This window comes from Cannabis sativa, chromosome 7 (genome assembly GCF_029168945.1).
Source record: "Cannabis sativa cultivar Pink pepper isolate KNU-18-1 chromosome 7, ASM2916894v1, whole genome shotgun sequence".
In the NCBI taxonomy this organism is placed as follows: domain Eukaryota; kingdom Viridiplantae; phylum Streptophyta; class Magnoliopsida; order Rosales; family Cannabaceae; genus Cannabis; species Cannabis sativa.
In genome coordinates this window covers 26,150,057-26,172,817 of record NC_083607.1, presented here as the reverse complement: position 1 = coordinate 26,172,817, position 22,761 = coordinate 26,150,057, and the positions used below count along the sequence as shown (strand labels likewise).

The window sequence follows — 22,761 nt, the reverse complement described above, 5'->3', positions numbered from 1 at the left end:
AAAATCCAAGTAAGGCCCATTACTGTACATGGTCGGCCACTTGGTTTGAATTTTTAAACTGATATTTTCATTATTTTAATGCCAAATAATTCAAACCTAACCCTAGTGGAATGCTATAAATAGATAGTGAAGGCTTTAGGAAATTTACACTAAAATTTCTAGACTTTTCTTCTGACTTCTGATTCAGAAAAAACTGAGCCTTCTCTCTCCCTATCTGGCCGACCACTCTTCTCCTCTTTCTTCTTCATTGAATTTCGAAATTCTTAGTGTATGAGTAGTGCCCACACACAGCAAGTGATACCTCAACCATAGTGAGGAAGATCGTGAAGAAAGACTTTCCGCAAGAAGGAGTTTCAGCATCAAAGATTCAGAGAAAGAGATTCAGGTTCAGATATTGATAATGCTCTGCTACAGAAAGGAATCAAGGGCTAGATATCTGAACAGAAGGAGTCATTATATTCCGCTGCACCCAATGTAAGGTTTCCTAAACTTTATATGTGTTTATTTCATCGTTTTAGAAAGTTCATATTTAGGGTGTTAATCAACATACTTGTGAGTAGATCTAAGATCCTGGTAAAATAATTTCCAACAATTTTTTGGTCCATTGTTTGGATGATGATTTCGTGTAAGTGTGTTGTGTTTGAAACTATATTGTTTTCTTTGAAAGCTTTATCATAATAACAATGTAGTCAAATTTTATGTAAATGTGATTTATTCTGATTTTATTTCTGAGTTAGTGAAAGGCGTCTAGATTTTAGTACTTTTGTTTGAATGTTTGCACAGTGTGATGAAGTTTTTTGAGTTAAAATTTTAATTTTAGTTTAATCGTGGGTGATTTCGTTGAGTTTGGTGTTGGGTTGAATGCTGAAATGGTGGTTAGTTGAACATATCTTGTTGTTTGATTTTGGTTTTGTTCTATAATGTTGAGTTGTTATAATGGGATATATTGTAATCTTTTTGTTATTCGTTTGTTCTATATTTGCGCCATTTTTATGGCTTTGGTGCCTTACAAGGCTATAGCGCCTATTATATGGCTGGCCCCTAATTATTTAGGGTAGTTTGTTTAAAATTTTCACGACTTCTTGTAGTGAAAGTATAACAAAATGTTGGCACAATAAAATTGCAAAGTAAACAAGTTATGCACGAGACAAATTTTACTAGTTGGAATATAAGGGTTATTTAAGTTAAGGTATGGTGTAAAAAAAATTTAAAGTGATATTTTAAAAATATTTTCAAGTGAAATAAGGTTTAAAGAGGATTAAGTTTAAACGATAATAGCTTTTAGTTATGGTTGGTTCATATTTTTAGGAATTATTAGCAAAAAGGGAAAGTGGTGAAATTTAGTATTCAGATTCTAATATTATTATTTAAAATTAATCAAGTAATTGGAAGAATAATAAATACGAATATATTGTAATAAAAGGAGGTGGGAACACTAATTGTCAAATGCGATTTTATTGGGTCAGATATATTTGGGAAGTCAAATTTTATAGAATTCGGTTTGTAATCTATGTCATATAGGAATGTATTATTATAAATATTTTTATGGTAACTTAAAAGGATACAATTTTTGGAAGTTTTACAACCTGTCTTTTAGAAATTAAAATAGGAATAATTATGTCGTAATAACTGAATTGAATTATTTAAAGTAATTTCAATTCAATATAGATTTATTATAATCAAGTTTTACCATGAATAAATATGTATAAAAATTGCTTTTTAGGATAAGTACAATAAATGAATTTGTAATATTTTAGAAATGGGGACATTAATAATGAATTAAAATGGTTGATTTTGTCTATTTTGGAAAGGATTATGGAATAATTGGGTCATTAATGCTTAATAATCAAGTTTATTTTGTTTCATTGTATTGAATTACACTAATCATTGATAATTAAGGTTATTGAAGTACATTTAGGAATGTCAATGGGGCGGGTCGGATCTGATCCGACTCTGATCCAACCTGATCCATGTCATATACGGATCTGCCCCGCCCCGCCCCGCTAGATTAGATACTCGGATCGGATCTGATCCGACCCGCCTTATACGGATCGGATCTGATCCGACCCAACTTTTTTTTTTAAAAAAAAATATATATATTTTATATCTAAATTTATATTTTTTTTCCAAAATTTATTTGTTTAAGAACTAATAATGCATCATTTTTATTTCTTATATATTTTTATTTTATTTGTCAAAATCAATAAAAAAAAAATATATCAAATTCTTATCACATAAAAATGTAATTTTACTATTGAAAAATTAATTTACCAAATTTTAGAAATTCCACTAATATAATCATCAATAATAATGTAGTATGATGATTACATGAAATAAATCTCCTTTAAAAAAATACATGAAATTAACTATAAACTTTTTATATGCTGTTCTTCTAGTCTTCAAGATTTACTGTGTACGGCTCCTACAAAAAAATAAATATGTTAATAATAAAAGTAAGATTTTTTATACTGAGTCACAACAAATTGTAATTTTTGTAACTAATACTTTTAGTGATGAACCTATTTTAGTCACAACATAATAATGATGATTTATAATTAGTTACAACTTTTTTACTTTTAGTCACAAATTTTGTTGTGATTAAAAATAAGATTTTTTGTAGTGATATTTTTCTTATCAATTTTTAAAATTAAAAAAAAAAATGGTTATAGAATACATATTTTTTAAAAACAAAAAATTACTTTTATTTTTTTGATTAAAAAAATAAAAAAAAATAAAAATATTACCAAATGCCCCTTAAATAATTAAATATTTAAGAGTCAGATAATGGTATTAATTACTCATTATTATAATATTTAATTAATTAGTATTTTTATTTGATAAACAAAAATTAAATATTATTCTTATTAATTAATAATATGTTTATATTAAATGTAAATTATTGTTGCATACATATATAAAAGTCATATACTATAAAAGTGTAAATTATTGTACAAATTAATATATTTAACAGTGCCTATACATAAATCGATCTATTGTGTATAACATTTGTTACTTTACTTTCTTATTATAGGAAATTTTGCAAATAATAATAATTAATATAATCAAATAATTAAAATATAGAGTGGCCAGTATGCATATATATTTTTATTTATATATATATGTACGCATATATAAGAATTAAATGAGAGAGTAATTAATTCGAATAATAATATATAGTGTGGTCTATGGGCAGATCATATATGTCTAATGGTGGTATTCCACTGGCCTTACACCTTAAAAAAATATATTAAAAAGTAAAAATCTTTTTTTTTTTTAAAAAAATATATATATATTTAAAACGGACCGGGTCAGATCCGATCCGTAAAAAAATTAAGCGGGGCGGGTCGGATCTGATCCAAGATCCAATAACTATCCGAATGTTTCGGATCAGTAATGATTCGTCGGATCAGATCACTGATCCGATCCGAATGAATGGATCTTTTTGCCATGTCTAAGTACATTATTCGTTGCTTACTTTTTTATTAAGATAATTTTCAAAGTAAAATTTTGATATCCTATAGATGGGAGCATTGCAGGATTGTTTGTTATTACTAGATTACATATAAAAAAAATTTAGGTTTTAGGGTCTTAGTAAGGGATAGTAATCCTAAGATGAAGATGAAGTAAAATACAAGAGTTAAGTTGCTACTAGCCAAAGGGTTTCCCTTTGGCTAGTTCTAGTATTTTATATGGGGATCTAATTTTCAGTTTTTGAGTTTTGAGTGTTTGATCGGATTGATAATTTTCTAATAAAATTTTTTGGTTTTATGATTTGTTTTCAGTTTATTCAGATTCGTTAGCTTTGGTGACGGCTATCAACAACGAGGAGATGTATTTAAACAAGTTAGAAGTGTTGTTTAAAGATGTTATAGCTTTATTATTTAAATTTCCGGGGACAGTTTTGTCCTATGTCGCTCGCTCTGAGATTTTGCGGCCCATGGCTTGGCAAAGCATGCTCTGCGGTTAGACAATGAGCTATCCTGGTTCGAGAAGGTTCCAGCGCCGGTGGCGAACGTGGGCGTCGTAAATTCATGAGTGATTTTAATCACTTTTTCAAAAAAAAAAAAAAATTATACAATTCTCTTTTGATGAATTTCATTCAGAATCGTCAAACTAAGTTGATGGCTAATCATCGAGTTGTATAACAAGTATAACAATTTAAAAATAAATTTTTCTGGTTTTTGTATTTAAAATTATTTTGAATTTTTAATTGACTAATTTATGACCTAGTGTTTTGGCTTATCAATTGTTCGTTTAAACACTACATTTTAAAAAATAACATCACTGTTCAGTTTGATCAAATACCTTTGTATATGATTTTAAAACTAACTGATCAATATCATTTATATATGATTAAAATAAAAACCCTTATTTTAACATTTTTCAGTTTTGAACCACTTACAATGGTATTGAAGCAGAAACAATATGTTAAATTAAATTGAAGAACAATGAAAATAATAACTTAGATTTCAACACAATCATCCTCATCTGCATCGGCATCCGACTCTGCATCCCAGTCTAAACTATAAGAGTTGGCCGATTTCATCAACTCCGTTAGTCCAGTAACATCCTCCAGATAAGTAGGAAGGTTAATCGCCTGGAGAATGAACTCCATTCCCCTTTTCCTATATTCTGATACAACCTGGAAAATCATTACCATTAACACATAATTCGGAACTAGGGTATTATGAAGCATAGGACTAGGCCTCACAAGGTTAGAAAGATCAGGCCTCAGATACATCAGTTTCTAAAGCTACTCACAAATATGAATCAAGTTTCATGAAATCAAAAGTTTACGGATACTTTGGAGAAAGGTTGAGAATTATTGACAATAAAACTTACTGTGCCACAACAAGCTGTGCAACTGTTTGAGGATTGACCCACAAGCATCATCTGAGAAAACTGTGAGAGTGAACCTCGGATTTGGTGCGGTAAAATACCAAGAGGCAGCTCACTATTCCCAGTAGTAATAGAGCTTGAAACCTCACCTTCTGCAAATATCCTGTAAACAGCAGAAATGCCAGGTCAGCTAGAAAAACAAGCAAAATGAAACTACTGTTTAAATCTTCCATCAAGAACTGAAAAAAAATTATTTGTTTATCATGTATTGATTTTGCTTATTTCTCAAGCATTGATTTATCTAGTTTCAATTAGCCAATTTTTTCAAGGACTCACCCACGAGGGTGATGCAAGACTCCCACCAAGAGTTCCACTGCTAGGGCCGAAGCAATTGGAGCAAGCCCCGGCCGTGTAACAGTACACTGCTGGTCCAAAGTGCGGTTGGCAGTTGACTGCACTAGCAATAAACAGCTGATCAGCAAACTTTATAAATCACAAAGTAGGTAATATATCAGATATTTTACATCCAAAAATTACATCAATAGGAGCAACCACGTCATTGCAAAAATAGCAGCCCAATCTTTGCCTTTCATGATTATCCACCATGTCAAGATTGCTCAAATCAACAGATAAAGCATTTACTGCTTCATTTTTCAAGGCGTGTTCAGAGCTAAGAGGTCCTGCTCCATGTCGCATAACTAAAAAGCTATCAAACCCTAAAGCTGCAGTTACAGTTATCTGCAAATAGTAAAAAAAGAATGAAATTGAATCAATTACCACAGCTATGTATAGCTGGAAGGGAAATCATGTACTTTGGAGCTCAGGCCATCAGGTCAATTGACTTTTTAAAAAAGAAAGGCAAAAAGGTGCAATGTTAGCGAATTAGAAAGTAGACCTTATTAAAATTGGCACATAGAAGTGAAGGTAGCCACCGACTTTCCCTTGTATCAGTCAACAAGAAAACTACATCATGAGAATCAATAAGATCATGCAGCCGTTTACAATCATCAAGCACACTAGGTTCTTCTTGGCTAGAAACTGGATGCCCAGGCATTGGTATAGCCATCACAACACCCTCTGCTTCCTGAGAAATGAATTCTAGTTAATATTTGTGTTAGCAGAGAACAATACAAGGCAAAAAAGATCATATACAGTACCACAGCTGGAAATATTCGCTGGAGACTTCTAACAGCTGCTGTGGCTTTAAACTCACCTCCATCAAGGCAATCATCCAATGTATACAGGGATTGCCTTAAAGGATTAGACATAGCTACCTTCCCATTGTCAAGTAACGTAATTTTTCGAACACCCCACGCCTGTAAGTAAACATAATTTGTAATCAGTTAAGAAATAACATGAGAAATTCAATTATAATTGTTTGATCACTCACCATGAGCATACGAGCCACCTGACACCCAAGTGTACCAGCTCCTAGGAGAAGACACTTTAGCCCGGACAAGATGTTTAAGTTCAAAGAAGGCAAAGCACGCCATCTCATTAGTTTTAAATTCAAATCTGCAGCAGATATGGCCAACCTGTAAAAGTTACTTAAAATTTTAAGAAAATATTGTAACAAACTAACAATACAACCAAAGGAGAGAGAGTTTCAACAGATCAACTACTGATGGACAAGATAGACAAATAACCTAGTGGGATCCATAGATCTAGCAAGGCTAATGCATCGAGGCATCTTTCTCCCTTTATTAAGTTCCCATCCCACTGCATTAGGAACACATTGACGATCATTCCATCCTACACAGATATTAATATTATAAGTTACGGTTATGAATGGTAAAGTTAAGAAGTGTATCAACCTCTACACATATAAAATCAAAATAGACAGAGTTGTTACCCAAAAGCCGCAGCTCTACCTTGTGGAACTGCAATTAGGGTTTCACCAACAAGGGATGATCCCAAGTCAGCAAAACCACGATTCTCTCTGTAGCATAAAAATCTAACTGAGTTGAGGTTCCATCTTGAGCAAATGAGTGCAAGGAAGTTCCGCAAGGGCCAACCAGGATTGTTCGGAAGGTGGCATGGGTCATAAAACCCAAAGAACAACTGCCAATAGTATGAACAAAGCTTGAACAAAGATAAAGTTTTAAATTTAAATTTTACAGAACTAGTTCTAATTTCCACTGGTCTGTTAATTTTAATGCAACTTTTCTAAATAACCTTGAGAATTTACAGACCTTATTGCTATCACCTTGACAGGTTTCCCAGTCCTTAAGATTCTTAATAGTGGCATTTGAATTTGCATCAACACTGATCAAAAAGAATGGAATATCTGCATCAGAGTCATTTGACTTAGCTAGGAAAATGAAGATAAACGAGCACATTTACTTCTATTAATATAAGAGGGCAAACTTACCTACTGTTGAGCTTGAGTTTCGCCACGCATTGCATGCTTCCGAAACGGATTCAGCCTGCATCATAAAACAATAAATGATCTTAAAGTTGTAATATAAATCTAAATAGTTAGCATCTACTTGGACAAATAAATTATAGTTTGAGCACCTCTTCAGTGCTAAAATACTGCAAAGCTGGCCTCAAATCTACCAAGGTAGCTGGGGGATCAAGTAACAGAGCAGGAAAAGCAAACCAATAATGAAAAGTCCACTTCTTCAGGTCTGCAAAAGAGATGAGAAGGAACCTTGAAAGCACAGAACTGTCCTCCATAGCTTTTCCAGTATGAATGTCCTCCCAAATCTAATTACCAGTGAAATGTCAATGTCTATATTTGGTTTAGCAAATACCCTGATACCAAAGTCAAATTTTACTTTGCTAATAATGTTAATGAGAATTGAATAAAGGGAAAAACCACAATAAATTTGAAACAAGACATTAGAAAAACAACATACAAAAATGCAGATAAACAACCATTCTAAGCGAAATACCTTCTTTGCTTCTTCTTTTAACAAGCTCATTTTGTCAAGTGAATAAAAGTTTTCCACCGTATTGGTGTTGTAAAGGATACCATGGACAGAACACCTGTTTCGATTGCCTAGACTTGCGACTGTTAGTGTTGATTGTTCACTCAATTCATCAGGCAAAGACTCAGCTAAAAGAGTTAAATGATTTGATACTTGGGAATGAGAACAAGGAGCATAGAAACCTGAAACAAATTTTAGTTTCAAGTAATTAACTTTAGTAACAAAAGTCCACATTTACAAGCTAAGCAGCCTTCTGTAGTATTCATCAGTCAAAAAAAAAAAAAAAAAAAAAAAATGCTCTCTTCTCTCTCCTACTTTTGAGAGAACTCATGCACGTACGATCCTTCAATGGCCTTCCTGGCCATGACAAGTATTGGTCGTCCCGGCACCGTGGCCCCACTGGTCATGGGAAGAAAAACATCCATGACCCCACTGGTTTTGGAGGTGAGAAGTGTTCTGAGTCTGTTAGTCCAAGGCCACATAGGTATTGGAGCTTCAGAACTGAACACAAAGTGTTCATGCTAACATTATCCAATGATGGTGGAATGGTGAGAATTTGCGAGAGGACTAGAATAGCAGGATTCGAGATAGCTGTAACAATTGATGCAGCTGCTTGGATTCTGGAAAATTTGGAGGAGATACAGAAAAAAGATGGAAGGCAGCGGAACTCATTCAAAAGATCCTTTCGGAACTATACAATCAGCTGCTTCTTGGAGGTCTTCCAGAATACGAAGGGTGTATTTCTTAAGATCTCTGTACTGAAAAACAACATGGTAAAGATGGTGATCGTACCTGAAGAAAAGGAGGCGAGAGGCTGGAGGGAGTTCGAAGATTGTCTTAGCAGCTTATTGAGAAGAAAGCCCATGGGGAGAATAGAAGATATCCCTGTGGCAAGCAATAAAGCTTCATGGGCTAATGTGGTAAAACAGTCAGTGGATAAAGAGGTAGCACCACAAAAATATGGAAGCAAAGCCAGGGAAGAGAGTGGACGACACCAGAAGCAACAGAGGAATATGAAATATGGCAATCTTGGTGAATGGGATTTTTTACCATCCTTCAAGCCAGGATTTTGGTTTAAAAATAATTTTCCAGCAAAGCGGCTCAACCAGAAAAATTTCACAGAATATTTAAGTGCTAAACAATGCACTAAAGACTGGAAGTTGGCGGTTATTATGTTCAGAGACAACAGTGAAAGTTCTTGGAGTTGTATTTTCTTTAATTTATCTATGGAATTGGGGAAAAAACTCGAAGTAAGTCAGTTGTTTGATGATAGGACAATTATATGGTGCAAGGATGAAAATGAAAAGGAGGAATTGCTGAAGTTAAAACAGAAGAAAGTGGCAGGTGCGTGTGCAGTAGTGACCTTTGTCAATTGGTCGCTCGAAAAACAGAGCAAAGATGTGAAGATTGATTGTAGGGGATCTTGGATTGGGATCGAAGGGCTTCCCATAAGCCTTTGGAGGATGAAAACGATGAGGAAGATTGGTGCTCTATGCGGAGGCCTATTAGACGTTGATAAGGAGACGGCTGAAATGAATTTTTTGCCCCACTTAAGATTGAAATTGGAGGGGCACTCCGATGGTTTTATTCCTGAGATCTTAGCAGTAACAATTGACAATCTTCATCTGGTTTTGAAATTTTTCAAACTCAACGATAGAAACTACAGATTTAATGGAGGGTTCAGCACTCTCTGGTTTCAAGATACGGCTATGTGTCGGTTGATCGAAAATGATGATGAGGGGTTTGAAGAGGGTCTGACTGAGGGAACGACGAGGGAAGATGCAGGGGCTGATCGATATACGGAGGTAATGAAGGACGGTGGGGCCATTAATGTTCAGAACGAAGATGGTGCTCAGATGTCGGAGAACCAGACGCCGGTGGAGTCCAACTACATTGAGAAAGAAGCCGAGAAGACTGGGTGGGGGCAGGCAATTGATGTCACATCAGTTCTCGAGGTGGATAGCTGTTGTAATCTTAACGCATTTAATGAGAGTTCGACTCCCGAGGCAGGCGAAGTCGAAAAGTCATTTAGTGTGCAGAGAAAAGCTGCTGTGGAGGCCGTAGCACACGAAGAAGGACATTTAAGTCGTACGGCTGAGAGTTTTGAGGAGGAGTGCCGTTCGGTCTTCATTAATGTGCCTTGTGTTGGAAAAGCCAAAAAGAAAGAAGAAGTGACTCTTAAGAGAATTTTTGGTCGGTTATTTCAAAATTTATGTGGTAAGTATATGGATAAAGCACCAGATGTGATGATTCTTCTCCACCCTTATGACACGTGGATTAATGGTGTTAGTGGGACAAACCCTCTATGTGTTCCAAAGAGGTTGTTGGGCCTTGGGAAGATGGGCCTGGATTCAATTGGATTTAATCAATTAATGATTAAGTCATTTAATAAAAGGGGCCAGGGACATATTTTAATGGAGATGGGCCGTATATGTGTTAGGGAGTGGCCAAATATTAATTATTTGGAGTGTTTGGGGCCAAAGGTTAGTATGGGCCAGATTTTAAGTGGGTCAGTGAGGGAAATTGTCCCTTTAATGGGATTGGAGGTGATGAGAAGTGACATGGGCCAATTTAATTACAAACACTTGGGCCCTTTTACTATTTTACTGGACCAAAAGCAAGTTCGGGTGCCTTCTTCAAGACAAGTAAAAGCTACTATGGATAATATAAACATCATTTTTGAAGGTATTCTCAAGATAGTTAGACCGAAGAGAAGAGAAGAGTTTAGAAGTGCAGATATTAATTCATGGGAAGACTTCAATGCTAGAGGAAGAATAAGGTCGAACTCAGTGATACAAGAATCGGAACAAGTTTTACTTGAGGAGGAAGCCATCAGTGAAAGAAAGCTGAAAGTATACCTTAGGAAAAGAAAATCCATTTCTTTTGACAGCGAGGTAGTATTTGAGCCTATAGTCGGGGAAGATCATTTTGAGGAATTGGAGAAGGATGAAGACCCAAGTGTGGAAGGAATTAATGAATTCAGTTCAGCAGAGGATGATTCGGAAGAAGAAGATGATTCTTGTACAGAAGAAGATGAAAAAATTGAAGATATTGTATGTCATATCAAGGAGCTTTGGCCAGAGGATGATAGTCTTAAAAGAGGCTCAGAACCCCGTGAGCTTGCTGCTAAGACTGTAAGAGTGGATTTGGCCGACCCAGAAGAGAGAGAGACTTTGTTATTTTCTGAAACAGATTTAGTTAAATCCATGGCGGATTTGGGCATGAATCTAATACTTAATGAGAATGTAGAGAAACATAAAATTCAGTGCCTCAAGAGTGGAAGGAAGAGCAATAGAGAACTCAAAAACTTGACTTTTAATATAAATTATGAGAAAGGTCAGAAAAAAGAAGGGCTTCCAAAAAGATCAATATGAGAATCCTAACTTGGAATGTTAGAGGAAGTGGAGACAAGATGAAGAGAAAGGCGATCAAGGCTACAATCAGTAAGGTGAATCCGGATTTGGTGGTGTTACAAGAAGTGAAGAAGACAGCTGTTGACAGGAAGTTCATTGGCAGTATTTGGAGATCCCGTTTTAAAGCGTGGATTTTGATGCCTGCCATAGGAAGATCAGGAGGTACGTTGTTAGTATGGGATACTAGACGTATCAAGGTTTTGGAGTCCATGGTCGGCGAATTTTCAATTTCAGTATTGATTGAAGCAGAAGGTCGAAGACCGTGGTGGTTCTCTGGGGTCTATGGTCCATGTTCATACAAAGATAGGTTAGCTTTTTGGGATGAGATGGCTGGCCTAAGTGCAATTTGTGGTGATATGTGGTGTTTAGGAGGGGATTTTAATGTGGTTAGGAGGCTGCAAGAGAAACTAAATAGTAACTCTTGGACTAAGAGTATGAAGATGTTCGATCAATTGGTGCGAGAATTGAAGCTAATGGACCCAAATTTGAATAATGGAAAGTTTACTTGGTCGAACTTTCGAAGTAAGCCGATCTGTTGTAGGCTGGACAGATTCCTTTTCACCAACAATTGGAGCAATGCGTTCACTTTTGTGAGACAAGAGATGTTGGTTAGGATTGTATCGGATCATAGTCCAGTTGTACTCGACTCCAACCCCCCTTCTTGGGGTCCTAGTCCTTTTCGTTTTGATAATCAATGGCTAGAGCATAATATGTTCTCCAGGAGTTTTGAGAGTTGGTGGCAGAAGACTGAAGGATCCGGTTGGGAGGGCACTAAGTTTATGAGTAAATTGAGGGAAGTCAAAGGAAAAATTAAGGAATGGAGCAAAAAGACATTCGGCAACAAACACTTGATAAAAACTGCTATGGAAAGAAGACTAATGTATTTAGACAGTTTGGAAGCTTCTGATGAGTGGAACCATTCATTAATGGAGGAAAGAAGGGCAATCAAAAAAGAATGGCAGCAATTGGTCTTTGAAGAGGAAAGGGGTGTATGGCTGAAATCAAAGTGCAAATGGGCTAAGGAAGGCGATGCAAATTCAAGGTTCTTTCATAATCTGTTGAATGCAAGGAAATCCAGGAACACAATATCAAGAATTGAAAGAGAAGATGGATCAATTATTGAGGAGAAGGAGGAAATAGTCAAGGAGATAACTTCTTTCTTCTCAAGCCTGTACACTTCTGAAAGAAGGGTGGGTAGGAGTGTTGAAGGAATTGACTGGCACGCAATACCAGATGACTCCGCTAGGCACTTAGAAAGACCGTTTGATGAGAGCGAAGTCAGAGAGGCAGTTTTCAGCTGTGAAGGCAGTAAAGCCCCGGGACCAGATGGCTTCAGTTTGGCCTTGTTTCAGTCTCAATGGAAGGTAATCAAAGAAGATTTGATGAAAGTTGTTAAGTCGTTTGAAAAAGATGGCATTATTCAAGGAAGCATCAACGAAACATTTATTTGCCTAATTCCTAAGAAGCTTAGCAGTTGTAGGGTTAGAGACTACAGACCAATCAGCCTTATAACAAGTGTTTATAAGATTATTGCTAAGATGCTCTCAATCAGACTCAGGGATGTTTTGGGTGAGACTATCCTTGAAACTCAGTCGGCCTTTGTCAAGGTCGACAAATATTGGATTCAGTTCTCATTGCTAATGAGACAGTAGAAGACTATAGAAGCAGAGGCAGAAGCGGCTTGGTTTTCAAAATTGATTTTGAAAAAGCTTATGACCGAGTCGAATGGGAATTCGTGGACTTAGTTTTGTGCAAGAAAGGATTTGGGGAAACTTGGAGAAAATGGATCAAAGGTTGTATATCATCTACCTCTTTCTCAGTCTTTGTCAATGGCGCACCTAGGGGAAAGTTTTCTGGGTCGCGAGGACTCAGACAAGGTGACCCACTTTCGCCCTTTCTATTTACCCTGGTGGCAGATGTGCTGGGGAGAATGATGAATAAGGCTGTTAGCTCAGGTAATATTTCTGGATTTTTGGTAGGAAAGGAGAGAGTCCAAGTTAGTCACCTTCAATTTGCAGATGATACGTTATTTTTTATCGATAATGAGCAATCATTACACAAGTTGTTGAGGCTAGTAGAAGCATTTTGTGCTATATCTGGACTAAGGATTAATATGAGCAAAAGTCAATTGTTGGGAATATGTACGGATGAGGAGATTGTTTCAAGGCTTGCAAGGAGGATTGGATGTGAAATAGGAAGTTGGCCATTGCAATATCTAGGATTGCCCTTGGGGGGTTCGCCTAGGAAATGGAGTTTCTGGGAACCAGTGCTGGACAAGTGTGCCAAAAGACTCGATGGATGGAAATGTGCATTTTTATCGAAAGGGGGTAGGTTGACTCTCATTCAGTCAGTCCTATCCTCTCTTCCCTTATATTTCCTATCATTATTTAGAGCACCTAAGTCAGTAACTAAAGCATTGGAGAAGATGATGAGAGATTTTTTCTGGGAAGGTAGTGAGTCTACAAGTGGGGATCATCTAGTGGCTTGGGACGAGGTTTGTAGGCCTCGACATGAGGGAGGCTTAGGCATTGGGAGGTTAGATTTAAGGAACAAAAGTTTGCTTATGAAGTGGTTGTGGAGATTTCCCTTAGAGCAGAATTCGTTGTGGCATAGGGTGGTGGTCAGTAGATATGGTAAGGCTGATAATTTCTGGGACTCTAAGAAAGGAAGTCGTCTGTCTCCTAAAGGTCCGTGGAGAGATATCTCAGATTTGTATGACGAGTTTCTGGGTTTGGTACATTTTAAAATTGGAAGAGGGGATAGAATTCGATTTTGGGAAGACGTCTGGATTGACGATTATCCTTTGGTCACTGCATTCCCTGATTTAGCAGTGATTTCAAAGGGGAGGAACACCCCTATAAATGAAATGATAGTTGACGAGGGGTTACCAGGTGGATGGGTGGAGAGTTGGAACTTCAAATTCAGAAGGCACTTAATGGATAGAGAGTTACCAAGCCTTATTTCATTGATGCAAAAGGTGGAACATGTAAAAGTGTTGAGTATCTTGGAGGATAGCCGTATTTGGAAACCAGATCCATCTGGAGTTTTCACTTGTAAATCAGCTTTCTCCTGGCTGACATCAAATCCATCAACTAGGGGTTTGGATTGGACAAAAACCCTTTGGAAAAGTTGTGTTCCTTCAAAGGTTAAAGTGTTTGGTTGGCTTGTGGCTTTGGACAAAGTAAATGTCCATGACAAGGTGCAAAAAAGGAAGCCTTTTCTTTACATTTCCCCGGGGTGGTGCGTTTGCTGCAAAGGCAGCGGAGAAGATGTTGGCCACCTGTTCTTGGATTGCAAATATATCCGACGATTATGGAGATATGTGTTGGCAGAGTTTGAATTGTCCTGGGTTATGCCAGGGTCTGTTTCACAATTGATAGCGTCCAAGCTAACCGGAGGCAAACGCAGATTAAAGCTTTGGAAAACAGTGATCTTAGCAACAATCTGGGCCGTATGGTTAGAAAGAAATGCCAGAATCTTTGAAGGGACTACTAAATCAGAAGCGGATGTGTGGGAGCAAGTTAAATTTTGGACAGCTACTTGGGTCTTTAGAACCAAACATTTTGAGGATTTATCATTTTTAGATTTATGTAGAGAATGGAAGACAATTATTTAGGGGCTGTAGGTGGTTTTGTTTTAGTTTTTCCCTTTTTTGAGGCAAAGCAGGGGAGTACTATTGCCTTAGAATTTCTGTTTTGTTATTAATTGTAACCATGGTTTTCCTCCACCACAAGTGAGGCTTTTAATATATATCGGGGAGGATCCTGTCTAAGACAAGAGGATCTCTTCTCTTTTTCAAAAAAAAAAAACCAAGTCTTTAGAGTTCCACGCATAATTTTGCGAAATTTGGGGAAGTCACAACAATTTTTTTTAATTCATTTACGATTCTTTTTCATTATCCGATATTAATTTTGCCCTAAATTCAATAACTTCTTATCACAATTGATCAAAAATAAAAATTGGAAATTCCAGTAACAACAAGGCAAGCCCGAAATAGCCTAATTAGGAATCATATTCGCTGGTTTTATTATTTAAATCAAATTTTTATATTTTCCCATAATATGAAGGCGTTTAATTTTAAAAAATAAACAACTTTGAACGACAAAAACAGTCAATCCAAAAAAAAAAAAAAACATGGAGGAAAGAGACGAACCAGTAATGGGAATAGGAGAGTCATCAATCCCAAGTTTGTTAAGCTTCAAAGAAGAAAGTCTATGCCAGAAACCCTCGTCCACTGCGCTCTGAAACGGTGCGAATTGGAGTAAAGATCGATTACCTTGGTCCGCCATTGGACTTGCTCGTCGAGGAAATCAAGTCCCTGTTATTCTCTCACAAAATCTTCAACCTGCTTTATTTAGTTCTTTTAAAATTTTAAATTATGACAAATTACAAATTACAGAGAAAGTGCTTTGAGTCGGGAATCTGAAATTTCTGATCAGTTAGACTGAGAAAAATCTTTTATAAATAAAAGAAAACACGAATTACATATGAGTTCGTGGCGTGTTGGCTCCGGTTTCCAGTTTAAGTGTCTTTTTTCTGTCGTTTACACTATTTATTTTTAGTAATTTGGGATATAAGTTTAACTTTTGTAAATAATTATTTAAATTTAATTTTTAGCAATAATAATATTTATATTATACTTGAAGAATTCTGTAGGTACTAACCGAGTCATTTTTGAGCTCATTCACATTATTAAACATAGAAAGCGAGGTTCCAAAGAATTTGCTGCTCTTAAATTGGATATGAGCAAGGCATTTGATCGTGTTGAGTGGTCCTATTTGGCAGCAATTATGGGAAAAATGGGTTTCAATATTCGTTGGATTACTCTCATTATGACTTGTTTGCAGTTTGCAGTCAACCACTTTCTCATTTCTCATCAATAGGGTTGTTATAGGTTCAGTCATTCCTCAACGAGGTCTTCGTCAGGGGGACCCACTCTCACCATTTTTGTTTTTAATTTGTTCTAAGGGTCTGCCCCGACTTCTTCAATACGAGGAGTCTATAGGACGTCTTAAAGGTTTGGTTGTATCTCGAATAGCTCCAACTATTTCACACCTCTTTTTTGCTGATGACAGTCTTCTTTTCTATCAAGCGAATGATAGATCTTGTGGTGCTAAGAGAGCTTTGGATATCTATCATCGTGCTTCTGGACAGCTCTTTAATGAGGATGAATCAGTAAATGTCTTTCTCTCCTAATATATCTGACAATACAAAGCATTCTTTCTGTCAAATAATATTTATAAATTATTAAATATATAAATTAAATAAATTAAATTTCCTTATTTATAATAGGTTTTTAACTGAAAAAAATTAATTATTAATGATTTAGCGTCAATTTTTAAACCTTTAACGTCAGTTATATGTGCATATGGCGTCGGTTATTTGTTTATAACTGACGCCATAGTGTATATATGGCGTCAGTTATTTGATAATAAGGTACACTTTAGCGTCGGTTATTTTCAACTCTATAGCGTCGCCTGGATCAGCGTCGGTAGCGAATTTCGCTAAAATCAACGTTGAAAGACCTTAAAAACCGCATCTAAAACCCAAATTTGTAGTAGTGAACAAACACTTACATAGCGCATGACATAGGGAAAAAAATTTTGTGCTCAGAAAATTTTAAGATTAGGTGATTTATAGTTTCTAAAAATTGCTCGAATTAAATAATTCGAAAAAGGTTTTATAAAAAGGAAATTTTCATTTACATATAAGTAAATGTACAATATTACAAAAGATGTGCAAAAACAAATATAGTTACATAATTCTATAGATTTTTATGAATATTTATAAATAAACATATATATTTACAATTTTAACTTGTTGATCACTTTCAATTGTTCTAAAAAAACACATAAAGCTAAATATGTAAATATAAAAGTTAATATTTAAATTTTGATCTATTACTAAAATAATATGTTTACTAAAATTTATTACGAAATTAAAAAAAGAATATACAAACACATTTACAAATTTTGTACATATTTTATAAACAATATATATGTTTATTAAATATTTGATTAGTATTATTAATGTTTATAATGCTATTATTAATCTAATATGTTTATTATTATAATTTGTTTATTAAAAGTCATAGCAATTTTAAAAATAAAACACTATAAGTTTATTTATTTATTTGAATAAACACTTTTTTTTTTGTTTATTAAAAGGTCATAAACAATTTAAAATATAACACTTATGCTTATTAGTTATTGAAAAATGTGTTTAAAATAATTAACGAAATTGTAATTAAATGTGACCCTTATGTATAAACACTATGTTTATGTTATTATTGATAATGTTTATTTATTATTAATCTAATATATTTGTTATGATAATGTTTGTGATCATATGTTTTTTTTTTTGACTAAGTTTATGATGATATGTTGATATATTGTGTTTATTAAAAAGTTAAATACAAATTTATAAATAAAATATGTATATTTATTATTTATTTTTCATATATGCAGGGGCGGAGCCAGCATGAAAAGTTAGGGGGGGCCAAACTATATTGTAAATTTAAGTGTCAAAAATTTTAATGTTTTTATTAAATTCATAATCAAAATTAAAATACAAAACGTCTTTCTTGTATATCACGAAAATCATCGATAAGTGAATCTATACTAAATTTTTTGGCGAATTCCCTTTCAATATACACGAGCAAACAATCACTTAAAAATTCATCTTCCATCTTGTTGCGAAGTGTAGTCTTCACTATATTCATAGTTGAAAAAGATCGTTCTGTGGTAGCTGTAGAAACTGGAAGTGTAAGAATAAGAATTATAACTTTATACACAACTGGAAAATATCTGCTTTTCTAGTTTTTACCAACCACTGACATAAATCAGAAATGGTTGCCAAAACTGTAAAATTAGGAAGTTCTCGTACATGAGCAAAATGATCAAATTGTGTCCTTAGTTATACCATCTCGTATTCTGTAAATTCTTTTGGGTAAAATTTTTGTACCAACTTGCAAATATCATCAATTCTGAATGATGTGTGCATCTCTCTTGGATCTAAAGCTGAACTAAGAATGAGTAACTCCACTGTGCTATCATTGAATTTGTTGTTTAATTCTTGTAGTTGAAAGTTTATCACTGCATTGAAAAGATCAACTCTGTAATAATGCTCCACAGTAATTGCATCTTGTTCACCACGATTTCTTCCTCTTTTTGTAGTATAGTGAGCATTAAAATCTGGCATAGGTATATTAACAGGTTCACAAAAAGATTTCACCTCATCAACTAATTCATCCCATCCATCTTCTTTCAATTTTTGAATGAGAGTCTTAGTCGATGAAACAAGATACATTGCATTTAAAACATCTTGAGACTGAAGTTGCAAAGCTTGACAGAGTATATTTGAAATCTCTAGAATTTTTTTTCATAAGATGCAAAATAAAATCAAATTCAAAAGAAGTTAATGACTCATAAGCTGCATCCGCATCTCCTCGTTGAGCAAAAGTAGTGCCATCTTCAATAATATTCAATAAAACTTCACATGTTGCACTAAACATCTTTATTAAACTAGAAATAGATTTCAAATGAGAACTCCAACGAGTATCACCTGCCCTTTGTAAAGAACCAATTTGATTAAGTTCTTTCCCACTTTCTAGTTCATCAATCTCAAGTAAATGAGCAATATTTGCAGCTTGAGCAACTTTTAGTTGGTCATTGCGCTTACATGAAGCACCAACAATATTAACAATGGAGTTCAACTTTGTAAGAAATTGATGGACAGGAATAACTTCTCTAGATGCAGCAACTAATGCCAATTGCAAACGATGTGCAAAACAATAAACATGGTAAGCATAAGGACATTCACTTGAAATTAAAGCTTGAAAACCATTTCATTGTCCACGCATGTTACTTGCGCCATCATAACCTTGCGCACAAATAGATTAAACATCAAGACTATAATTAGAGAGTATAGAGAAAATACATTCTTTTAATGTTAAAGCAGCAGTGTCTTTGACATGAATAAGCCCGAAAAAACGCTCTTGCACATACCCATCTTTATCAACAAATCTCAAAACAATTGACATTTGCTCTTTCTTAGATTCATCTCGTGCTTCATCAACTATTACTGAAAATTTTGCATCACCAATTTCTTCACGAATCGCGTTTCTCACTTTATTTCCCAAGACATGCAAAACTTGTTTTTGCGTTGTTGGTGATGTATATGTGGCACTTCGTGGAGCTTTATCCAAAACTTCTGCTACCTTATCATTATAGGAAGTTATGAAACTCAATAACTCTAAAAAATTTCGCCGATTAATTGAAGTTTTAAATTCATTGTGACTTCTAAAAAGGCATGCCTGAAATGCTATCCACCTAATCCCCTCAATTGATGTTTTCAAACGAAGTCTATTGTCAGCGATTTCTTGTGATGTGAAGTTCGCAAACCTTCTGCCAATATGTGTTGGTTGGTTCATGAGATCTGCAACTGCTTTCTCAGCATTTCTATGAGGTGAATTTATATCGTCTCCAATATGTGCTAAAAATGCACAATTTTTTCCTCACTCTTTTCCATGATCGAAATCCATTAATAGTAAATGCATTCAATCTAGGATGTGCATCTTTAGAGTGAAATAAAAAGTATGGTAGACAAAATGCAGCATGTACTTTAGGAGAATATTCCAACCAAGATGGAAATAGCTTAAACCAAGATGACTGAAAAGAACGTGAATGAGCTTCTTCTGATTTTTGATAGCTAGATAGTATAATCTGAAATGGACCAGCTTTAATGTAAGCTTTGCGAACTTCATCACGCTTCTCAGGTGGATACTCCTATATTGGTGGGCGTATTCCTGGATCACGCTCTAATAAATTAATATCAAATCCTTCTTTAATGTCAAGTCTTAAAGACTTTATTGGCCGATTTTTTGAATTTTCACGATCTACATCCATTGATACTGATGAATTTGATGAGACATCAGATGTTGAAACTTCAACATTCTTTCTTTTGAAAAATGTATCAATTGTAGTTGATTTTTTCATCTACAATTAAAAAGAACTATATATATTAAACAAATTATTAACAAAATCCTATCCATAATAATTAATAAATAAAATTATAACAATAAAATGAGTTTATAACATGTGTTTATGTATGTATATACTTTTATATTGATCTATCATTAAGTATTACTCCAAATAAAAAAGATCATTAGTAGAATTATTTCTTTTCATTGTGCACCTACTCAATTTATATTTATATATAATTATAAATATAAATATAACATAAATGACAATTAAAATTATATCAACTATTTGTATATATAATATTTGAGAGAAAGAATAAAATTAGAACTTGGATTGAATATTTAAAATGCATATATCATTTTCTATAAGATACCTTTAGTTGTTATTTGATATTCACCATAGCTCTTTGATGTGGACTGCTATTTAATTCATTCCTGTAAAATTGCTACCACAAATTAATTATTGATGTTATTTTCTATCTTAATTATAGAAAAATGTATCTATAGAAAGAGTCAAAGTAAAACATAATTCAATCACCTTATTTGTAAAAATGGTGGCTCATGTAACAGGCAGGCCCAACCCTGGGCATAGGCGGGCTAGGTCTGTGCTTAGGGCCCACCAACCCCAGGGGCCCAAATTTTTTTTTTTCCTCTTTTAAAATTATACATTTTTTTGCTGATTTTGAAAAATACCACATTTTTTCTAACATAAGGGCCCAAATTTTTTTTTTCCTTGTGGCCCACTTTGTTTCAGGGTCGGATGTATAGAATGAGTAAAGAAGAAGAGAATGATAATACCTCATTATCTATGAGAGAGGAAGAAGAGAATAATAATATCTTCCTAATTGCTACTAATGAAAAAAATAATTGCTTTAAAAAAAAGGAAAGAAGTAATTTATTTTAGAGAATATATATATAGTAAATAATGTACTTGACGTGTTGGTATATTCTTTATTATCTTTTTCTTTAAAAATAAAAGATATTTGACTTTTGACTTAAGGGGGCCACCACCATATATAGTGAAATACATATCAATTAAAAAAATTATATATATGATAAAATAGAATATATAAATTCTTGGGGGGCCATGGCCTCTAAACATTGTCAAATACCTCCGCCCCTGTATATATGTTTATATATTTATTATTCATTTTTATCATATATACTTTATATATAAAATTAAAAATATGTTTCTCATAGTTACTAAAATGTATAATAAATTGTAAATAAATTTTTATGCAAATATAATATTGTAATTAAGTACTATAAAATAGATAAAGTTATAAATTTTTCTTTTAAAATTGTACATGTTGTGGTTGAAAGTTTAATTAATTTTTTCCAAAAATTAATCAACCAAACATAATATATCATGCTCAATGATTTCTATAGTGAAAATGTTTTTTTTAGTGGAGGAACAAATATTTTTTTCAAAACACAACATATTTTTGTATTTTGTTGTTGTTTTTTGTACTTCTAATATATCGGTATATGTACTTTATTGTTGTGTTTTGTTTTTGTTCGTTTATTGGATGTGTACGATCGAATTGGTCTTATGTTTGTTGAATTTTTGAGAAATGAACTAATTCATTATGCTTCAATTTGTTTGGGATTTATGTTTTTTTTTTCCTTTTCTTTAACAGTCATGATTTGTGCTCCTGGTTAAATAAGAAATATGAAAATCGTATTAACCATATAGTCTTCTTATAGAAGAAAATGAACACAAATTCACAACCTCCTTTTTAATTACAACACACAGTATTGAGTAGTTCCTTTCATTTTAAATTTTAAAAGATTACTCTTAATTTATTGTGTGTTTACAAGTTATAAGTTACTAATTAAATAAACAAAAATAATAATTAAGAAGGATTATGCATTAATAGGTACCTAATTAAATAAACAAAAATAAAATGAAGAAAAATAGTTAATAATTTCTTACAGATCAAGCTAGGTAAATGCCACTCCTAGCCAAAAAAAAAAAGCAGAAAAAATAAATTAAACAAACTTGTGCCCATGAGACCACCACTTCTCCCTCCTTCAATACTTCTCCCTCCTTCAACACTTCTGATCCTACAAAAGTGAAAAAATATACATGTTATACATATTATATATAATGAAAAAGAGTTTGTATAATTGAAATAATAATATAATAATAACAAATTAGTACCTGTTTACACACATGATGTAAAACACTCACATTATCATAAGTCATTGCTATAACAACTCCTCCAAAAACAATGAACGCAAAAACATAATAAACCCTTCCATAAACATATCTATAATATTTCTTACGACTATGCACCTTCTTAAGATGTTAAAGCATAGTTTCATCATCCATAATGATCATAGTTGTATCACCTTTAAATTTTTTCACAATATCAGTATGGAGAGAATACCATACAATACTTGCCGACCAAATTTCACCTAGAATACCAATGATATTCACTAAAGATAAACAAATTATGGTGCATTGTATTATTACGTTTACAATTCCGTATTTACACTCTATTGTAAACGGCTTGAAATTCAAGAGGGTAAATAGAAACCATTCAACTATCATCACAATTTTAAACATTTCATCAAATTGAGATTCAAACTT

The 22,761-nt window shown here is 33.8% G+C and overlaps 2 protein-coding genes across 3 annotated transcripts; both read right to left on the bottom strand.

Annotated features, from left to right (window-relative positions):
• Positions 1-4,292: 4,292 nt before the first annotated feature.
• On the bottom strand, positions 4,293-15,758 carry LOC115697434 (ubiquitin-like modifier-activating enzyme atg7). 2 transcript variants are annotated; one of them, XM_030624435.2, is made up of 15 exons: positions 15,671-15,758; positions 15,339-15,530; positions 7,737-7,954; positions 7,357-7,548; positions 7,211-7,265; positions 7,032-7,126; positions 6,711-6,900; positions 6,486-6,591; positions 6,230-6,374; positions 5,997-6,155; positions 5,735-5,923; positions 5,377-5,577; positions 5,176-5,291; positions 4,843-5,002; positions 4,293-4,642 (listed from the first exon to the last, which is right to left on the bottom strand). In XM_030624435.2, the coding sequence occupies exons 2-15, from the start codon at positions 15,472-15,474 to the stop codon at positions 4,463-4,465; spliced, it is 2,142 nt and encodes a 713-aa protein (XP_030480295.1). In that variant the 5' UTR covers positions 15,475-15,530; positions 15,671-15,758; the 3' UTR covers positions 4,293-4,462. The 2 variants fall into 2 exon arrangements, with proteins under 2 accessions (XP_030480295.1, XP_030480296.1); XM_030624436.2 differs by lacking the exons at positions 7,737-7,954; positions 15,671-15,758 and having other exon boundaries at positions 15,339-15,642.
• Positions 15,759-17,902: 2,144 nt separating this feature from the next.
• Positions 17,903-22,343, bottom strand: LOC115696633 (uncharacterized). Its single transcript, XM_061118593.1, has 7 exons — positions 22,330-22,343; positions 22,168-22,232; positions 19,500-19,678; positions 19,124-19,403; positions 18,749-18,946; positions 18,107-18,552; positions 17,903-17,941 (listed from the first exon to the last, which is right to left on the bottom strand). The coding sequence occupies exons 1-7, from the start codon at positions 22,341-22,343 to the stop codon at positions 17,903-17,905; spliced, it is 1,221 nt and encodes a 406-aa protein (XP_060974576.1).
• Positions 22,344-22,761: the final 418 nt, after the last annotated feature.

What these genes read in the sequence shown, in the direction of transcription:
- LOC115696633 (XM_061118593.1), bottom strand. An exon ending in TGGTGGTCTCATGGGCACAA is followed by an intron (nt 19,679 to 22,167) that starts GTTTGTTTAATT and finishes GTGCATTTTTAG; the next exon opens with CACATATTGGAGACGATATA. An exon ending in TGGTTCTTTACAAAGGGCAG is followed by an intron (nt 18,553 to 18,748) that starts GTGATACTCGTT and finishes AAAAAATTCTAG; the next exon opens with AGATTTCAAATATACTCTGT.
- LOC115697434 (XM_030624435.2), bottom strand. Translation starts at nt 15,474, where the DNA reads ATGGCGGACCAAGGTAATCGATCTTTACTCCAATTCGCACCGTTTCAG. An exon ending in GTCAAGGTGATAGCAATAAG is followed by an intron (nt 6,901 to 7,031) that starts GTCTGTAAATTC and finishes TACTATTGGCAG; the next exon opens with TTGTTCTTTGGGTTTTATGA. An exon ending in AGCGAATATTTCCAGCTGTG is followed by an intron (nt 5,924 to 5,996) that starts GTACTGTATATG and finishes TTCATTTCTCAG; the next exon opens with GAAGCAGAGGGTGTTGTGAT.